The sequence below is a fragment of the Microcaecilia unicolor genome, chromosome 1 (assembly GCF_901765095.1).
Source record: "Microcaecilia unicolor chromosome 1, aMicUni1.1, whole genome shotgun sequence".
NCBI lineage: Eukaryota > Metazoa > Chordata > Amphibia > Gymnophiona > Siphonopidae > Microcaecilia > Microcaecilia unicolor.
The window spans coordinates 97478765-97499391 of NC_044031.1; the positions used below are offsets into that span (position 1 = coordinate 97478765).

At 50.6% G+C, this 20627-nt stretch overlaps 1 protein-coding gene across 3 annotated transcripts in view; it reads left to right on the top strand.

The window, feature by feature from the left end:
• Positions 1–20627, top strand: part of EPC1 (enhancer of polycomb homolog 1) — a 396583-nt gene that overhangs the window by 348713 nt on the left and 27243 nt on the right. For all 3 annotated transcript variants that reach the window (XM_030199118.1, XM_030199129.1, XM_030199110.1), the window contains 3 exons: positions 10607–10725; positions 18563–18704; positions 19243–19612. In XM_030199118.1, the coding sequence (XP_030054978.1) occupies positions 10607–10725; positions 18563–18704; positions 19243–19612 (631 nt within the window). The remainder of the gene's footprint in view (positions 1–10606; positions 10726–18562; positions 18705–19242; positions 19613–20627) is intronic.

Genomic DNA, 20627 nt, shown 5'->3' on the forward strand with positions numbered 1-20627 from the left:
AGGCTCCCTGTTACAACTATGCCAGTATTCTATAAAAGACTCTGTGAGTGCTGAACCTTTTATAAAACGTGTTTCCTTAACATCCTTTGCACTATCTTGTATGATTGGGTTGTATCCCCTTCTTACTAGCAGAAGGAGGTAGAGAAACTGACTTTCTCCAAGGACAAGCAGGCCTCTCTATTCTCGCAGCTGGGTGATATCATCTAACGGAGCCTGGCATGGACGCTGACTAGTGATTAATGTAGAAGCTTCTAGTAGCATCCCACTGCGCATGCACTGATGCTTTCCTGCCCAATGTACGAGCATGGGGTACCTTCGTTTTTCCACAGAGCAGGAAGGATGCATTTTGTGTTCTGCTACAGTGTTCATGATTTTTGCCCCTTTTTTTCCTTCATTTTTCTTCAATTTAATATATTTTTCCTTTTTATGTCAAGCATTTGTGACCCATTCAAGTTTTGCTTTTCTTTTTTTTGCAAGTGGGTAGGCTAGTTAGTTCTAGCCCCAACCTCAATTTGAATTATTCCCCTTTTTGTTAGTTCAAGACTAAGGAATTTAATTTAGCCACAATTCTTTTTTTGATGTCTCGGGACACCTTGAGTGGCTTCAAAAAGTACGCTCAAGGTAATGGACAGATTTCTGTCATGGACTTGCACTCTTGGTGCACTGAGTTCTTGGACCTGACCACCAGCCTAACTCCTGTTCTCTCTGTTTAAAATGCAGCTGAGAACTCAGCGGGTACGGGAAGGTTCAACAGGAGCACCTTTTTGGCTCCTCGAAGGCTATTCCTTGTCAGTAGCAGATGAATCCATTACGAATGGGTTCTGTCCACCTACCAGCAGGGGGAGATAGAGAACACTGAAAACCATAGTGCCTCTAGGACGGCTAGCTCCATCTGCCTCTCAGTATTTCTCTATCTCCCAGCAGGGTTGGACGCAGCTTGTTCAGCTCCTTGAAGATTCTGCCTGGGGTGGCTCCTGTGCTTTTGCCAGTTGTAGCAGGGGTGTTATGGCTAAGTGGAGCCCACTTTAAAGGCACATAGGTTCGCCCTTTCCCTGCCTTACCCTTCCCCCTGTGTGGATGCAGGCATATAGGTTCGCCCTTTCCCTGCGTTTCCCACCCTCTTCTGCCTCCGGAGTACCTCTGTAGCTGTTTGCCTCCAACTTTCCTCACAGCGTTAAAAAAAAAAAATTGCGCTTTGACAGTGCTGCTATTTCTGAGGCTTTTCCTGACTGTGCAGCATGATCGGAGCTTAAGAGCGGTACTCAGCTCCTCTGGGGAGGACCCGTGGACGGCGTTCCGATCGGGGTGATTTTGGCGTGAAGCCGCCATTTTGAATTTTATTTCGCCATTTTTCGGCGATGGCTGCTGAGGGAGTTAAGCGCTGTTCCCATTGTGGCAAGCGCAGATCAGCAGCGGGGCTCTGTAAAACATGCTGTTTAGACGGTAGAGCCAGTACGAGCATGGCGAGCGATGATTCTTCCTGCTCAATGGAGCTGGCAGTGGGCACCAACTTGGAAGCGCTGAATGGCTCGACCCCCGCTGTTGTGGAGGAATCTGAGAGCAGAGGGGCACCTCGGGCCGAGTCTACCAGAGGAGCTCCATTCCCCCTAGCTCCTAATTCGGAGATGGGAGGTCAGGGTGAGTTTTTCTCCCCCGAGTTTGTGCTTATTTTACATAAAGCCTTCATGCTGAAAAGAGTTCTGCCGCAGATGTCTGATACTGTGTTGCTACCTGGTCCCCCTCCGACTGATGATGGCCCGGGGCTGATGTCAGACGTGGATTCCCCTAAGGCACGCTAAGCATAGACGGGTAAATTCCCTGTCGGAGAGTGACGCACCCCCTTCTCCCTTCCCCTCTGGCGGATGCTGGTGGAGGCTACCCCGTGCTTTCCCACTCATGGCAGGCTCAATGCGGCTTACATGGGGCAATAGTCAGCCCACAAGTGATCGTAAACCTCTGGTACCGAACCTGTTGACGCAGGGCCCAGTGACCATGGAGGATCCATGCCGCTTTGGTCTTACGGTATGGCTATTGAGAGGGTGCAATTGAGAGACAAGGGCTATTCTAACAAGGTCATCTCCACTCTCTTGCAGGCCCGCAAGCATTCCACTTCCGTGGCCTATGCTCGGATCTGGCGCCAGTTTGAGGCTTGGTGTGCTTCTAAAGTGATCACACCCATGCGGGCTTCTGTCTCGCCAATACTTGACTTTTTGCAGGATGGTGTACAAAAAGGCTTGGCCTATAATTCCCTGCGTGTTCAAATGGCAGCGTTGGCATGTTTTCGGGGGAAGGTCTCGGGCCTCTCCCTGGCTGTGCATCAGGACATTGCATGGTTTCTTAGAGGGGTGTTTCGGCTGCGGCCTCCTGTGCATGCCCCTTGTCCAGCTTGGAACCTGGGGCTAGTATTAAAAGCTCTTCAGTATTCGCCCTTCGAGCCGCTGAGGCGAGCTTTGGAGAAGGATGTGACTCTAAAGACAGTCTTTTTGGTGGCCATTACATCGGCGAGATGGTTCTCCGAGGACAAGCAGGCTGCTTGTTCTCACGACTGGGTGACGTCCGCGGCAGCCCCCACCAACCGGAAAGAAGCTTCGCGGGACGGTCGGCACGCAGGGCACGCCCACCGCGCATGCACGGCCGTCTTCCCGCCCGTGCGCGACCGCTCCCGCCAGTTCCTTTTTTTCCGCGACTGGAGAGAGTTGTGCTTCTGCCACTCTCTCTGTTTCAGCCGCCGGATTTTTCGACCGCGTTTACGCGGATCGTCGCTTCGCTCGGATTACCGTTCGGTTTTCCTTTTTCTTGTTTGTTTAAAAAAAAAAAAAAGAAAATCTCTGCGCGTGTGGAGCACGCGCTCCCCTTTTCCCTCGCTTCCAGCGGGGACGCCACGTTGCGGCCTAGTGGTCGCTCGGTCGTTTATCTTTTCGTGGTGTGTTTTTAGCCACCATTGACGACTTTGACTTCGCCGACGCGATTTTTCCGTCGATGTCCTCGAAGGTCCCGAGTGGATTTAAAAAGTGTGGTCGCTGCTGCCGGCCGATCTCGCAGACCGACACCCACGCTTGGTGCCTCCAGTGCCTCGGGCCGGAGCACAATCTCAAGTCGTGTGCTTTGTGTCTCGGTCTCCGGAAACGGACTCAGGTTGCGAGGCAAGTTCTGCGGGACCGTCTTTTTGGAACTTGCGCCGGCCCCTCGACGTCGACCTCGACGGCATCGGTATCGAAGGCCGGTTCTTCGGTACTGGTATCGATGCCCGAGACATCGGCACCGATGGCAGCGACCCCAGGAGAACAGGTCCCGTTGGTCCGCCGGTCCGCCGGTGAGAGTGGGGTTGAGAGGCCGCGTGGGCAGTCGGCCCCGGTCACTCCCTCAGCTCGTGAGCCACGGGACCGACCCCTGTCTGACCCGGTGCCTCGAGACCGAGGGGGATCGACCTCCTCCTCCTCCATGCCCTCCGGCGCCGGTGACGTGCATCGAAAAAAGGATAAGAAGCGTCGTCACCGGACGCCCTCGGTGCATCCCGAAGAGGAGTCGACGCCGAAGCGTCATCGTCGAGAGGAGAGGTCTCCGTCGGTTGTGGAGGTACCGACGCGTCGGGGTTCCGGCCCCTCGGTGCCGTCTCCTGGCTCCCAGCAGCTTCCGGCACCGACACCCTTACCGGCCCCACCGCCTTTCCCGGCAGCGGGCCTGGACGAGTGCCTCAGAGCCATCCTTCCGGGGATCCTGGAAGGGCTGATGCGCCAGGCTGTGCCCCGGCGCCGATGACTGTGGCGCCGGCGAGCTCTAGCCCGGTGCCGGGGCTGTCGACACCGCCGCCGCTTGCGGTGCCGGTCTCGACTGCCACGCAGGTGGAGTCCCCGTCGATGGAGGGAGCTCCGTCCCCGCCGGCGCGGGAGTCCACCGCTCGACGACACCGAGACCTCGGTGCCTCGACGTCGAGCCGGGCCCGGTACAGGACTCAGCTACATGAGCTAATGTCCGATACCGAGGATGAGGACTCGTGGGGGGAAGAGGAGGACCCTAGATATTTCTCCTCAGAGGAGTCTACGGGCCTTCCCTCGGACCCCACGCCTTCACCGGAGAGGAAGCTCTCACCTCCTGAGAGTCTCTCCTTTGCCTCTTTTGTGCGGGATATGTCTATCAGCATTCCCTTCCCCGTGGTCTCTGTGGAAGAGCCGAGGGCCGAGATGCTCGAGGTCCTCGACTATCCATCACCACCTAGAGAGTCCTCCACGGTGCCGCTGCACAATGTCCTGAAGGAGACACTGCTTCGGAACTGGGTGCGACCATTAACTAACCCCACCATTCCCAAGAAAGCAGAGTCCCAGTACAGGATCCACTCTGACCCAGAGCTCATGCGGCCCCAATTGCCCCATGACTCAGCGGTCGTGGATTCTGCTCTCAAGAGGGCACGGAGTTCGAGGGATACCGCCTCGGCGCCTCCGGGGCGGGAGTCTCGCACTCTGGACTCGTTTGGGAGAAAGGCCTACCAATCCTCCATGCTCGTGACCCGCATCCAGTCATACCTGCTCTATATGAGCATTCACATGCGGACCTATGTGCAACAACTGGCGGACCTGGTCGAGAAGCTCCCGCCGGAGCAGTCCAGGCCTTATCAGGAGGTGGTCAGGCAGCTGAAGGCGTGCAGAAAGTTCCTGTCCAGGGGTATTTTTGACACCTGTGACGTGGCATCTCGTGCTGCGGCCCAAGGTATAGTGATGCGCAGGCTCTCATGGCTGCGTGCCTCTGACCTGGACAACCGCACCCAGCAGAGACTGGCTGACGTCCCTTGCCGGGGGGATAACATTTTCGGTGAGAAGGTCGAGCAGATGGTGGACCAACTGCATCAGCGGGAAACCGCTCTCGACAAGCTCTCCCACCGGGCGCCTTCAGCATCCACCTCCACAGGTGGACGTTTTTTCCCGGGCCCGGCAGGCTGCACCCTATTCTTTTGCGAAGCGTAGGTACAACCAGCCGGCCCGAAGGCCTCGTCAGGCACAGGGACAGCCCCAGCGCGCTCGTTCTCGTCAACAGCGTGCGCCTAAGCAGCCCCCTGCGCCTCCACAGCAAAAGCCGGGGACGGGCTTTTGACTGGATCCACGGGAACATAGCCGCCCTACAAGTGTCCGTACCGGACGATCTGCCGGTCGGAGGGAGGTTAAAATTCTTTCACCAAAGGTGGCCTCTCATAACCTCCGACCAGTGGGTTCTCCAAATAGTGCGGTGCGGATACGCCCTGAATTTGGCCTCCCTGCCTCCAAATTGTCCCCCGGGAGCTCAGTCTTTCAGCTCCCATCACAAGCAGGTACTTGCAGAGGAACTCTCCGCCCTTCTCAGCGCCAATGCGGTCGAGCCCGTACCACCCGGGCAGGAAGGGCAGGGATTCTATTCCAGGTACTTCCTTGTGGAAAAGAAAACAGGGGGGATGCGCCCCATCCTAGACCTGAGAGGCCTGAACAAATTCCTGGTCAAAGAAAAGTTCAGGATGCTTTCCTTGGGCACCCTTCTGCCAATGATTCAGAAAAACGATTGGCTATGTTCCCTGGATTTAAAGGACGCATATACTCACATACCGATACTGCCAGCTCACAGACAGTATCTCAGATTCCGCCTGGGCACACGGCACTTTCAGTATTGTGTGCTGCCCTTTGGGCTCGCCTCTGCCCCACGAGTGTTTACCAAGTGCCTCGTGGTGGTAGCGGCCTTCCTACGCAAGCTGGGAGTGCACGTGTTCCCATATCTCGACGATTGGCTGGTCAAGAACACCTCAGAGGCAGGAGCCCTCCGGTCCATGCAGTGCACTATTCAACTTCTGGAGCTGCTGGGGTTTGTGATAAATTACCCAAAGTCCCATCTCCAGCCAACTCAGTCTCTGGAATTCATAGGAGCGCTGCTGAATTCCCAGACGGCTCAGGCCTACCTTCCCGAAGCGAGGGCCACCAATCTCTTGGCCCTGGCTTCGCAGACCAGAGCGTCTCAGCAGATCACAGCTCGGCAGATGTTGAGACTTCTGGGTCATATGGCCTCCACAGTTCATGTGACTCCCATGGCTCGTCTTCACATGAGATCTGCTCAATGGACCCTAGCTTCCCAGTGGTTCCAAGCCACCGGGAATCTAGAAGATGTCATCCGCCTCTCCACCAGTTGCCGCACTTCACTGCTCTGGTGGACCATCCGGACCAATTTGACCCTGGGACGTCCATTCCAAATTCCGCAGCCCTCGAAAGTGCTGACGACGGATGCATCTCGCCTGGGGTGGGGAGCTCACGTCGATGGGCTTCACACCCAGGGTCTGTGGTCCCGCCAGGAAAAGGATCTACAGATCAACCTCCTGGAGCTCCGAGCGATCTGGAACGCACTGAAGGCTTTCAGAGATCGGCTGTCCTACCAAATTATCCAAATTCGGACAGACAATCAGGTTGCAATGTATTACGTCAACAAGCAGGGGGGCACCGGATCTCGCCCCCTGTGTCAGGAAGCCGTCGGGATGTGGCGTTGGGCGTGCCGGTTCGGCATGCTCCTCCAAGCCACATACCTGGCAGGCGTAAACAACAGTCTGGCCGACAGACTGAGCAGAGTCATGCAACCGCACGAGTGGTCGCTCCATTCCAGAGTGGTACGCAAGATCTTCCGAGAGTGGGGCACCCCCTCGGTGGACCTTTTCGCCTCTCAGACCAACCACAAGCTGCCTCTGTTCTGTTCCAGACTTCAGACACACGGCAGACTAGCGTCAGATGCCTTTCTCCTTCATTGGGGGACCGGCCTCCTGTATGCTTATCCTCCCATACCTTTGGTGGGGAAGACCTTACTGAAGCTCAAGCAAGACCGCGGCACCATGATTCTGATAGCGCCCTTTTGGCCCCGTCAGATCTGGTTCCCTCTTCTTCTGGAGTTGTCCTCAGAAGAACCATGGAGATTGGAGTGTTTTCCGACTCTCATTTCGCAGAACGACGGAGCGTTGCTGCACCCCAACCTTCAATCCCTGGCTCTCACGGCCTGGATGTTGAGGGCGTAGACTTCGCTGCGTTGGGTCTGTCTGAGGGTGTCTCCCGGGTCTTGCTTGCCTCTAGGAAGGATTCCACTAAAAAGAGTTACTTTTTCAAGTGGAGGAGGTTTGTCGTTTGGTGTGAGAGCAAGGCCCTAGAACCTCGTTCTTGCCCTGCACAGAACCTGCTTGAATACCTTCTGCACTTATCAGAGTCTGGCCTCAAGACCAACTCAGTAAGGAATCACCTTAGTGCGATTAGTGCTTACCATTATCGTGTGGAAGGTAAAGCCATCTCTGGAGAGCCTTTAGTCGTTCGATTCATGAGAGGCTTGCTTTTGTCAAAGCCCCCTGTCAAGCCTCCTACAGTGTCATGGGATCTCAACGTCGTCCTCACCCAGCTGATGAAACCTCCTTTTGAGCCACTGAATACCTGCCATCTGAAGTACTTGACCTGGAAGGTCATTTTCTTGGTGGCAGTTACTTCAGCTCGTAGGGTCAGTGAGCTTCAGGCCCTGGTAGCTCATGCTCCATATACCAAATTTCATCACAACAGAGTAGTGCTCCGCACCCACCCAAAGTTCCTGCCGAAGGTGGTGTCGGAGTTCCATCTTAACCAGTCAATTGTCTTGCCAACATTCTTCCCCAGGCCGCATACCCGCCCTGCTGAACGTCAGTTGCACACATTGGACTGCAAGAGAGCATTGGCCTTCTACTTGGAGCGGACACAGCCCCACAGACAGTCCGCCCAATTGTTTATTTCTTTCGACCCTAACAGGCTAGGGGTCGCTGTCGGGAAACGCACCATCTCCAATTGGCTAGCAGATTGCATTTCCTTCACTTACGCCCAGGCTGGACTGGCTCTTGAGGGTCATGTCACGGCTCATAGTGTCAGAGCCATGGCAGCGTCAGTGGCCCACTTGAAGTCAGCCACTATTGAAGAGATTTGCAAGGCTGCGACGTGGTCATCTGTCCACACATTCACATCACATTACTGCCTCCAGCAGGATACCCGACGCGACAGTCGGTTCGGGCAGTCGGTGCTGCAGAATCTGTTTGGGGTGTAAATCCAACTCCACCCTCCAGGACCCGAATTTATTCTGGTCAGGCTGCACTCTCAGTTAGTTGTTCTTCGTAGGTCAATTTCTGTTGTACCCTCGCCGTTGCGAGGTTCAATTGACCTGGGTTCTTGTTTTGAGTGAGCCTGAGAGCTAGGGATACCCCAGTCGTGAGAACAAGCAGCCTGCTTGTCCTCGGAGAAAGGGTATGATACATACCTGTAGCAGTTGTTCTCCGAGGACAGCAGGCTGATTGTTCTCACCTACCCTCCCTCCTCCCCTTTGGAGTTGTGTGTTTCATCTTTTTTGCTAGTCATTCAACTGGCGGGAGCGGTCGCGCACGGGCGGGTAGACGGCCGCGCATGCGCGGTGGGCGTGCCCTGCGTGCCGACCGTCCCGCGAAGCTTCTTTCCGGTTGGTGGGGGCTGCCGCGGACGTCACCCAGTCGTGAGAACAATCAGCCTGCTGTCCTCGGAGAACAACTGCTACAGGTATGTATCATACCCTGTGTCTGAGCTCCAGGCGCTGTCCTGTCGAGACCCATTTCTGCAATTCTCAGAGTCCGGAGTAACGGTATGTACTGTGCTTTCCTTCCTGCCTAAGGTGGTTTCAGCATTTCACCTAAACCAGCCTATTTTTCTGCCCTCTTTTACTAGGGAGGAGTTTCCGGAATCTTTTGGGCAGTTGCACCTTCTGGATGTGCGCAGGGCTCTGTTGCAGTATCTGCAGATGTCAAATGCTTTCAGGACCTCTGATCACCTTTTTGTATTGTTGTCAGGTCCTCGCAGAGGGTCTCCAGTGTCTATAGCCTGTTGGCTTAAGGAAGCCATTTTTCTGCATATCTGCTATCTGGCTGGCCTCCGCCTGATGCCTTTAAGGCACATTCCACAAGAGCGATTTCCTCCTCTTGGGCTGAGACGGGAGCACTCTCTCTTCAAGAGATATGTAGTGCGGCTACTTGGGCTTCTAAGCTCTCTTTTGCCCGTCATTACAGGCTGGATGTGGCTGCCAGGAGGGATGCGCTTTTTCGAGCGCAAGTGCTTGTGCGTGGTGTGGCTTGTTCCTGCCCTATCTAGGGATTGCTTTGATACATCCCATTCGTAATGGATTCATCTGCTGCTGATGACAAGGAAGGGAAAATTAGGTCCTTACCTTGGTAATTTTTTTTCCTTTAGTCACAGCAGATGAATCCATGATTCCTCCCTGATTGACTCTGTTTTGTGTTCAGTTTTTCCTGCAGACATGTTCCCTCATTGGAAGAAGTTGGAAAACAGTCTTCAGGATTTCTGTTCTACTACAGGAGGTTAAGTTCGTCCCTCCTTTGTGTTATTGCTCCTGATCTGTGGCGTTTGTTCGCTGTGAGGAAAGTTCATGTTATGCTACTTTGCAGTTTAACACTGCTTTGTTAGCTTCAAAATACTGAGAGGCAGATGGAGCTAGCCGTCCTAGAGGCACTATGGTTTTCAGTGTTCTCTATCTCCCCCTGCTGGTAGGTGGACACAACCCATTCGTAATGGATATCTCTGCTGTGACTAAAGGGAAGAAAATTACCAAGGTAAGAACCTAATTTTCCCTTCCTATGTTTTTGGGCTGGCTCTTAGATTCAGTGAACATTTGTTGAGGGTTGTTTAAGGACATTGCAGTAATTTATAGTTTCATCACAAAAGCTATTTAAACACTTTTTTGTTAAGTGTGATCTTCATAAAAAAATTTCATTAGCAACAATATTGAAATTTATAATACCACTGTACTAGCTAGAATATTTTTTTTCAGGTAACCGACAAATGTTTTGAAGCACTATATCCAGTACTGCAGTAGTGTGCAGAAAATATATATGTGGGTAAAATACAGAGGTGTAATATTTTTCTGTATAATTTTATGGGATCAGTTATAGCAGAAACAATCGTGGCATTTTTACCGTCCAGAAATTATTTTCATGTATTTACTTTTGGAAGCCAAAGGTTTGTCAAGAGATTCTGTGTTGATAGTTTTGGTTTTTTTTGTTACATTTGTACCCCGTGCTTTCCCACTCATGGCAGGCTCAATGCGGCTTACATGGGGCAATAGTCAGCCCACAAGTGATCGTAAACCTTTAGTTGTGATGTTATGAAAGTGTAAAGTTATTGTTATCAAAATTTGGAGAATAAAAGTATTTTTTGCCATGTTAGTCCTCTGATACGTACAAATAAGGTTTAACAAATAAGTTGGAAGTATAATGTAACTTCAGTTTGGGATCATGCTTTTATATACTGATCAACCAATAAAAGTGATAGCTTTAAAAATGATAGTTTTTTTTTAATTGAACAAAAATAGTGTATCTGTGACTAGTTTGTAAAAGTTGCTGTCAATTGATGGGATTGTATAGAATGGTACCTATTTTACTATAATGAATATTTTACTGCAGTGGTATCTAAGAATGGTACTGGTCTTTGGGTGAGGTTTCTTGCAATCCAAGTAGAATTCTGGCAGGGACTACCAACTATCAAAACATGGCATATATAGTAAGCTGTTTATAGGGTCTGCAGATTTTGATAAGATGTTTTTTTTTCTCCTTTATGCTTACGTTCAGCATTTACAGTTGAACAGTACCAGCAGCATCAGCAGCAACTGGCTTTAATGCAGAAACAGCAGCTTGCACAAATTCAGCAGCAGAAAGCAAATAGTAATTCCTCTGTGAATACCTCACAGGTTAGTTGTACTTCTCTCTCTTCCTTCCTCTTCATGTCATTCTGAACTGTAGCCCATTTCTATTTGTCCACTATAGAAATTTGCATATACCAATTAATAAAAAGTAAGAAAATTACTTTTCCTGAACCAACATCCTGGCCATTTGTGAGTGGTTTTAAAAGAATGGTACAGGTGAGTGTAGAAAGTAAAATTTCTGCTTATAAAATCATATATAAACTGAATATTTTTCTCTGTGGTGTAAGATTGATCAGAAATCTATTAGCAGTGCAGCCACATAGCTGTCATATTAGTAATAAAATTTCCATATCATCAAGCAGATCAATCCATAGACTGGTGGGTTGTGTCCATCTACTAGCAGGTGGAGATAGAGAGCAATCTTTTGCCTCTCTATATGTGGTCATGTGCTACCAGGAAATCCCCAGTATTCTCTCTATCTAGCAGGTGTGTGGTCACACGCAGCAGCTGTGGCTTGGTCTCCACGCCTATTTACTTAGGCTTTGTTGAGTACCTGGGGTTGAGGGCTCTTCGTGAGCAAGTGCAAACCTGGTGGTGCCAGGTCCCTCCTTTTCTCCCCCCTCCCGCTGGCTCCGTTAAAAAAACCCCAAAAAACATAACAATCTTGAAGCAGAAAAGATTTTATTACAGCTGCTCACTGGGACACAATTCGTTGCAGCTTGGAGCAAAAAGCAGGTAATTTTACCTTTTCCTAGCGGGCAGGGGGTTCCCCGAACGTTTCCCTCGTGGATCAGGGCGTCGGATGGTAAGGGCGCGAAAAAGCGCTCCTCGGACTGAGATCGCGCGGCTAGTGGGGATCGGAGGCAGAGAAGCCCTTTTTGGGCACCCTTTCGCACTTTGCTGATTTAGCCGGTTTTTCCTCCGCTGGGGCTTCGGCGGCCTTTCCTGCCTTAGGCGCCCATCCCCCGATGTCCGCCCTTTTGACTTCGGCCGCCCGTGCAGCTCGGACGGCCTCTGGTATGGCCGCATTTGAGTTGGGCGGCGGTAAGAAGATGGTGAAGTTTAAGCGCCATGCTTTCCTCGCAGCTTCTTCACGGAGTGACGCGCCGGACGCCATTTTGGATGCGCAGCACGCCTCTCCCCCGCTCTATGGAGTGGAGGTTCAGAGTTCCTCTAGGGCTTTGGCCCAGGTTGCAGAAGTGCACAAACAGGGGTTTCTCTCCAGGGTTTATTTTGTTGCTGCATCAAGCCTTTCAACTACAAAACGCTGCTCCTGCTCCCCTGTCAGATATGGGGGAAGAGGCTTCCCTGATCAAGCGCCCTCGGGTGGATCTTCAGGTCTTGGGGGTCTCTGTCTCCTCTGATGTACAGTGGGGGAAATAAGTATTTGATCCCTTGCTGATTTTGTAAGTTTGCCCACTGACAAAGACATGAGCAGCCCATAATTGAAGGGTAGGTTATTGGTAACAGTGAGAGATAGCACATCACAAATTAAATCCGGAAAATCACATTGTGGAAAGTATATGAATTTATTTGCATTCTGCAGAGGGAAATAAGTATTTAATCCCTCTGGCAAACAAGACCTAATACTTGGTGGCAAAACCCTTGTTGGCAAGCACAGCGGTCAGACGTCTTCTGTAGTTGATGATGAGGTTTGCACACATGTCAGGAGGAATTTTGGTCCACTCCTCTTTGCAGATCATCTCTAAATCATTAAGAGTTCTGGGCTGTCGCTTGGCAACTCGCATCTTCAGCTCCCTCCATAAGTTTTCAATGGGATTAAGGTCTGGTGACTGGCTAGGCCACTCCATGACCCTAATGTGCTTCTTCCTGAGCCACTCCTTTGTTGCCTTGGCTGTATGTTTTGGGTCATTGTCGTGCTGGAAGACCCAGCCACGACCCATTTTTAAGGCCCTGGCGGAGGGAAGGAGGTTGTCACTCAGAATTGTACGGTACATGGCCCCATCCATTCTCCCATTGATGCGGTGAAGTAGTCCTGTGCCCTTAGCAGAGAAACACCCCCAAAACATAACATTTCCACCTCCATGCTTGACAGTGGGGACGGTGTTCTTTGGGTCATAGGCAGCATTTCTCTTCCTCCAAACACGGCGAGTTGAGTTCATGCCAAAGAGCTCAATTTTTGTCTCATCTGACCACAGCACCTTCTCCCAATCACTCTCGGCATCATCCAGGTGTTCACTGGCAAACTTCAGACGGGCCGTCACATGTGCCTTCCGGAGCAGGGGGACCTTGTAGATGAGGGCAGCGTTTCTGAGTTCTCCCAAAGGTCCCTTGGGGATTCTTTGGAGGAGGCTGATCCTCGCCCTGATGGGGGGGAGATGACCCCTTTGCAGCACAGCTTTTTCGCTCAGAGGAATTGCCTAACCTATTAGTTCAGGCTATGAGCATCTTGAGTATTTCCTCTCCGGAGGAAGGCCCTCCTTCAGCCTCGGCGGGTTCCGCTATTATGTTGGGAACCAAGCGCCCTTCCAGGACATTTCACATCCATGAAGCCATGAAAACTCTAATTTCGGCTCAATGGGATTCTCCTGAGGCGAGCCTCAAGGTAGCCAGGGCCATGACTAGTCTGTACCCTCTGCCAGAGGGTGAACAGGAGGCCTTGCGCTGGCCGGCAGTGGACTCTCTAATCACTGCTATGAGAACAAAGACGGCTTTGCCGGTGGAAGGTGGCTCTGCTCTTAAGGATTCACAGGACAGGAAATTGGAAGCGGCCTTAAAGTTAGCCTTTGAAGCGGCCTCCGGCTTGTGGCTCCTATGTGGCCAGGGCATGCCTGACGGTGGTGCAGCGGGCCTCCCCCTCGGATCCTTCCTTGAGGGCGGATTGGCCGGTCCTGGAGTTGGGCTTGGCTTACTTGGCAGACTTGCTGTATGATGTTTTGAGAGCCTCGGCTAAAGTTATGTCTCAGACAGTCTTTGCCCGTCGATGGCTATGGCTTAAGCATTGGTCAGTTGACCATGCCTCCAAATCCCGCTTAGCCAAGTTGCCTTTTAAGGGCAAGCTGCTATTCGGGGATGAGCTGGACAAGATTGTGACGGATCTCGGCAGTTCTAAAGGCAAGAGGTTGCCGGAGGTCAAGGCAAGGGCCAGCAGTGCTCGCCCTGGTTCCTCTAAGGGCCGTTTTCAAGAAGCCCGTCGGTATTGCCCGGGCAAGTCGGGCTCCTCCTCCTCCTCCTTCAAGCAGAGGTTCTCCCCGAAGCAGCATTCCTTTCGCAGAGACTGCCGCTCAGGAGGTTCTTCCTCCGGTCCTCCCCCAGGGTCTCGTACCCAATGACGGGGCCCTGGTCCCTGGCCCAGAGCAGATAGGAGGAAGGCTGTCCTTTTTTCTGGGCGAGTGGACCAGGGTAACTTCAGATGCTTGGGTTCTAGAAGTCATCAGAGACGGCTACAAGTTGGAGTTCTGCCGGCCCCTGAGAGACGGGTTCGTGAACTCTCCCTGCAAGTCTCCCCTCAAAGTGGCAGCAGTTCAGCAGACTCTGGACAACTTGCTCCGCTTTGGGGCGGTGGTCCCAGTGCCCGTAGAGCAGCGTGGCACAGGACGTTACTCCATTTACTTTGTGGTGCCAAAGAAAGGAGGCTCTTCTCGGCCTATTCTCGACCTCAAGGGAGTCAATCGGGCCTTGCGAATATGGCATTTCCGTATGGAGACTCTCCGCTCTATGATTGCTGCGGTACAAGAAGGAGAATTCCTGGCATCCTTGGACATCAAGGAAGCTTATGTGCACATTCCCATCTGGCCGCCTCATCAGCGCTTCCTGTGCTTTGCAGTGCTGGGCCGGCACTTCCAGTTCAGAGCCCTCCTGTTTGGGTTGAATACAGCTCCGCGGACCTTCTCCAAAGTGATGGTGGTCATTGCGGCTTATCTCTGCAAGGAAGGAGTGCAAGTCCATCCCTACCTGGACAACTGGCTGATTCGAGCTCCCTCCTTTGCGGAGTGTGGGAGAGCGACGGACAGGGTCATTGCTCTTCTGTGCTCCCTGGGATGGATCATCAACCGGGAGAAAAGTCAGCTGCGCCCGACTCAGTCCCTGAAGTATCTGGGTGTTCGGTTCGACACCCAAGTGGGTAGAATGTTTCTGCCGGACAACCGGAGCCTCAAGCTTCAGGCCCAGGTGGGCCGGTTCCTAGCCTCCTCAGCTCCTCGGGCTTGGGATTATGTTCAACTGTTGGGCTCCATGACGGCCACGATGGAGGTAGTGCCCTGGGCCAGGGCCCATATGAGGCCACTACAGCACTCTCTTCTGCGGCGCTGGACTCCGGTTTCGGAGGATTACGCAGTTCGCCTTCCCCTGGACCCGGCAGTGAGAAGGGGCCTAAGTTGGTGGCTGATGTCAGACAAGTTGTCAGCCGGTATGCTTCTCAAGTCCCCGGAGTGGATTGTCGTTACGATGGATGCCTGCTTGACGGGCTGGGGAGCCCATTGCCTGGGAAGGACAGCGCAGGGGATATGGTCGCCGGCGGAGGCGAAGTGGTCCATCAACCTCTTGGAACTTCGGGCCATTCGGTTGGCGCTTCAAGCGTTTCTTCAGGTACTGATACTGAGGCCAGTTCGAATCCTGTCAGACAATGCCACGGCCGTGGCCTATGTCAATTGCCAGGGAGGTACCAGGAGCACCCCCCTAGCCAGGGAGGCCATGAAGTTATGCCAGTGGGCAGAGGCGAATCTGGAGCAGCTGTCGGCAGCTCACATTGCGGGAGTCCTGAATGTCGAGGCGGACTTTCTCAGTCTCCATACCTTGGATCCCGGAGAGTGGCAACTGTCTGCTCAGGTGTTCTTGGAGATCACGAAGCGCTGGGGCATGCCGACCTTGGATCTGATAGCGACCTCGGCCAAGTGCCGCAGTTCTTCAGCAGAGGATGGGACCCTCTATCTCTGGGGGTCGATGCTCTTCTCCAGCAGTGGCCGGTACAGGAGCTTCTTTACGTGTTCCTGTTTTGGCCTATGCTGGGCAGAATTCTCGGCCGGGTGGCGAAACACCCAGGCCGGGTGGTCCTGGTGGGTCCAGAGTGGCCCAGACGCCCTTGGTATGCGGACCTGATCCGGCTTTCCGTAGACAGTCCTCTGCGGCTTCCAGCGGAGCGGGGCCTCTTACATCAGGGTCCTGTGGTGATAGAGGATCCCCCCCCCCCCCTTTGGTCTTACGGCCTGGCTCTTGAGCGAAAGCGACTGAAGAAGAAGGGATTCTCGGACAAGGTCATCGCCACTATGCTGAGAGCACGGAAGTGCTCTACTTCTACTACGTACGCCAGGGTATGGCATACCTTTGTATCATGGTGCGAGGCAGGATCACTGTCACCCTTCATGGCGCCAATTGCTTCAGTATTGGCGTTCCTGCAAGAAGGTCTGGAGAAAGGCCTGTTGCTCAGCTCTCTTAAGGTCCAGTTAACGGCTCTAGCTTGCTTCAGGAGTTGCCTGAAGGGTGCTTCCCTGGCTTCTCAGCCAGATGTGGTGCATTTTCTCAAAGGGGTTAATCACTTACGCCCTCCTCTGCACTCGATAGTGCCTACGTGGAATCTCAATCTGGTGCTGCGGGCCTTGCAGAAGCTGCCCTTTGAGCCATTATCGCGGCTGTCTCTGAAGGACCTGACGTTGAAAGCGATCTTTTTGGTGGCAATCGCTTCAGCCAGGAGAGTTTCCGAGCTCCAGGCGCTCTCGTGTAGAGAGCCATTCCTGTGGTTCACGGAGGCAGGAGTGTCTATTCGCCCAGTGCCTTCCTTCCTGCCCAAGATTGTTTCTCGCTTCCATGTGAATCAGCAGCTTTGTCCACCCTCCTTCCGTAGGGAGGATTATCCAGAGGAGTATCGTGCTCTCAGATGCCTGGATGTTAGACGAGTTATCACCAGATACTTGGAAGTGACCAACGATTTCCGGAAGTTGGATCACCTGTTCGTGCTGTTCGCGGGCCCCCGTAGGGGTCTGCAGGCATCTAAAGCTACCGTGGCACGTTGGGTCAAGTAAACAATTGCGGCGGCTTATGTGGCCGCAGGGAAGGTGCCGCCTATCCAGCTGAAGGCTCATTCTACTAGAGCACAGGTGGCTTCGATGGCAGAGTCCAGTTTTGTTTCCTTGGAGGAGATTTGCAGATCGGCGACTTGGGCGTCGGCTCATACCTTCTCACGGCATTATCGCTTGGACGTGGAGCACGGGCCGAGGCCCAATTTGGAGCTTCAGTGTTGCGTTCTGGGATTTCCATGTCACGCCCTGGATGAGTACTGCTTGGGTACATCCCACCAGTCTATGGATTGATCTGCTTGATGATATGGAAGGTAAAATTATGTATCATACCTGATAATTTTCTTTCCATTAATCATAGCAGATCAATCCATAATCCCTCCCAGATATCTGTACTGTTTGTTCTAGTTCAGTTATATTTCAGGTTCAAGTTTAGACTTCAGTTCCTGTTCAGGAGGACTTCGAGTTCAAGTTCTTCCACTTGGATTTCCCTGGAGTTGGGACGACTTTGTGTTACAGTGAGCTGCTGCTTCTTTCCCCCCGTTTCGACGGTGGTTGGATTCATAACTAAATTATGCCAGTGCTCCCTCCCGCTTCGTGCGGTAGTAGGGTAGCTTTGTTTCCCTCTCGCTTTGGCGGTGATGGGTTAAGCCAGCTCCTCCCACGGTTGCGGTAGCAGGACATGCCAGTTCCTCCCGCGTCGGCGGGTGTGGGTGCCCCCACCACTTCGGCGGTGGTTGGGTGGCGGAGTGTCCCTTTGTGGGTGTAATTCTCTGTTTGGTGATTCCTGCGGATGGAGCTTTGATATCGACTATACTGAGGATTTCCTGGTAGCACATGATCACATATAGAGAGGCAAAAGAGTGCTCTCTATCTCCACCTGCTGGTAGCTGGACACAACCCACCAGTGATTGATCTGCTATGATTAATGGAAAGAAAATTATCAGGTATGATACATAATTTTACCATGTAAATCAGGTCTCCCCTGCCCCGCAAATACAAATGTAACAATTCTTCTCTGATAGTATAGATGGGCAAAGACTGCTGGTCTCTCAGTACAAGTGGTTACTTTTTAATTGCACAGACACCAAACTTCTACAGGATCACAAAGAATGATTCACTATCTATAATTTGTTGAAGATTTTACATTCTCTTTTAACTTGTGAGCTAAACCCTAATTACCATAGAGATTGACTTGAATCAGCTCTTCAGGGTCTTATGCCCTTTCTGAATTACAGACTTAAGAGTGAAGCTTCTACCTCAGAGTATGCGTGTCCTTATTTGTTATACAGAGTTTATTGATGTAAAGTATATTAAACATTATGGAGTTGATTGTGAGCCTTATGATATGAATTATAGACATAATTCAGTTCTGTTTATGAAGCCAATCTGTTTTTTTGTTTTGTGGTGGTTTTTTTTTTTTTTTTTTTTTACATAGAAGGTTCCTTAGTTCTTTGTATTTTCATCTAATTTGGTTTTGCAGCTACCCATGGGTTGTTCTAATGGTTGGGGTGTTGCAATGATGGCCCTCAACAAAGAAGCCAGGCACAAGGGATTCTTTGGAAATGTTGTAATCATGGACCCTAAAACTAACCATTAGGTGTCACTGTTAACAAATGACTATGGCTCCCTATCCCCACCATCCAGGGACTATGAATGCTACTTTTACAGCATCCCCAGCCAACCTGAGTGGAAGGACCTGACTTAAGGATGAAAGCAGGAACCTTTCACATAGCAGTGAATGGCTGTCCCAGTGAGCCACCAGGCTGCCCACAAAAACTACCATTTAAAGTGAAAAAGTGTGGTATTAAAAAAAAAAAAAAAAAAGAACAGATAATTATCAGTGTGTAAGAAAGAGTGTCTTATTGATTCTTCAAAGAATCCTGTTTTTGTTTGCTCTTTCCATGCAGAGAATTATTTCCAAGACGTTAGATTCTGTTAGTGCTCAATTTGCTGCTTCAGCTTTGATGACATCTGAACAGCTGATGGCATACAAGATGAAGGATGATGTGGTGTTTGGAACTGGAGTGAATGGTGTCATCCAGGCCTCAGGTGAGGATCTGTACAAGTCTAGATTTTATATTTAAATCTTTTTATTGGCAAACAAAATGCAACAGTCTGGCATAAAACCACCAGATAACAATTGCAAAACTCTTCCGATAAATACAGTGCACCGTTCCAATTCTACAAGAAAATTTTCTTCTTTTCTCCCCCTCCCCCTCCTTCCCCCCTCCCACTCCCAACTATAATCACCCCTCAAAAGGCCCCTAATAAGATGATGCGTGCATTTGTAACTTTTTCTCCCAATTATTTTTCCCTCCAACCTTATCACACTTGAGAAATGATACAATAATAAGCAAACAAAAAAAAAAAGGAACCATAAGGCTATCAAAGTCTATTCAGTATAAACCTATGAGCCTTTGAGGAAAGCGACTGTATATAAAAGTGCCATATCTTCAAAAATACTTTCTTTCTCTTTGGGGAGGATCCCGCCACCCTGCGTTCCCTGCAACAACAAAATAATTTAAAAGTTAGTTATATGCCATCAAAGCATTGAATCATTAAAATATTTGTTTTAATTATGTTCTAGGAGCATACAAGGGCTTACATCTTGGTAGTCCTACATCTACAACACTCGTGCATACAAGTCAATCATCGTCATCAACTGGTTCAACCTTGCTACAGCCTTCCAATGTTACACAGACTACAAGTACCCACAGTGCACTGAGCCACCAAGTAACTTCTGCCAGTTCTGCAACAACTCAGGTTCTGTTTGGGAACAACATTCGATTAACTGTACCCTCATCAGTTGCCACAGTAAACTCTATTAACACACTCAATGCACGACATATACCAAGGACTTTAAGTGCTGTTCCATCATCTGCCTTAAAACTGACTGCAGCAGCAAACTGTCAGGTACCCAAGGTCTCGGCACCAAGCTCACTGGATGCAGTACCAAGGTTAGTGATGGTGTATGTGTGAATATTTTTTTGTTTGATTTTTTTTTCCATACATCACTTGAAAATTATTTCCCCAGGTAAAGTGTTTTACCCATTGAAATTAGATGTCTGAAAATTGTCTGTCCCATATATGGACAAAAAAATCATGTAGTCCAATAGTGCACATATATCTACCTAGAATGGGGGCTGTGTTCTCAGGGATAGGTTAAGGCAGGGACTAAAAGAGTATGCATATACATATACATTTTCAGAGGGGTGTTTTTTTTTAGGTTGAAAAGGAATATCCATACAAGGAGGTACAAATGTGTGTGGATACTTTTTTTTTTTTCTTGAACCACTCTAAAGTAGGACATATTCAAATTTTCATTTATTTTATTTTTTATATACCACCTAAAAGCTTGAAAGCTATTGAAGCAGTGTACATTCGGGAGTATTTTTCTGTCCCTGAAAGGCTCACAGTCTAAGTTTGTACCTGAAGCAATAGAGGGTTAAGTTTGCCCAAGATCACAAGGAGCTGCAGTGAGATTTGAACCGGGCTCCCGTAGATCCTGTTATGGGAGCTACAGAAGTATATCCCTTTAAGAAAAGGGGAACAGAGCATAGCTTTTCCAGAGGATATCAAGAGAACAGATGGGGTTCATAATGGATTTAAAGATAAAAAGATGCTACCAAATTTGTTTCTTCAAGTAATCTGCAGCCAGTGTAACTCCAGGAGAAATCCTGACCTGATGGCCTAAAAAAAGAAAAACGTTTAGCACTTATGGACGGCTAATTCTTCCAGTTTGTAACCCATTTTGGTGTCTTGAAGACAACCAAATTGCTTACCTGTTAAAGCATTTAACCTTGAACAGAAAAATAAACAGCACTCCTCCTGGAGCTGGCTTCTCTGCTAAGCCTGCACTTAAGACTGAGTAGGCAGTGTTAAATGAAGAGCCTTCTATAATTTTCCAGGAGAGCTGCAGAAACATTCCACATAGGTGCCAATAGATGACATTCTTCCCTTTTGCTCACCCTG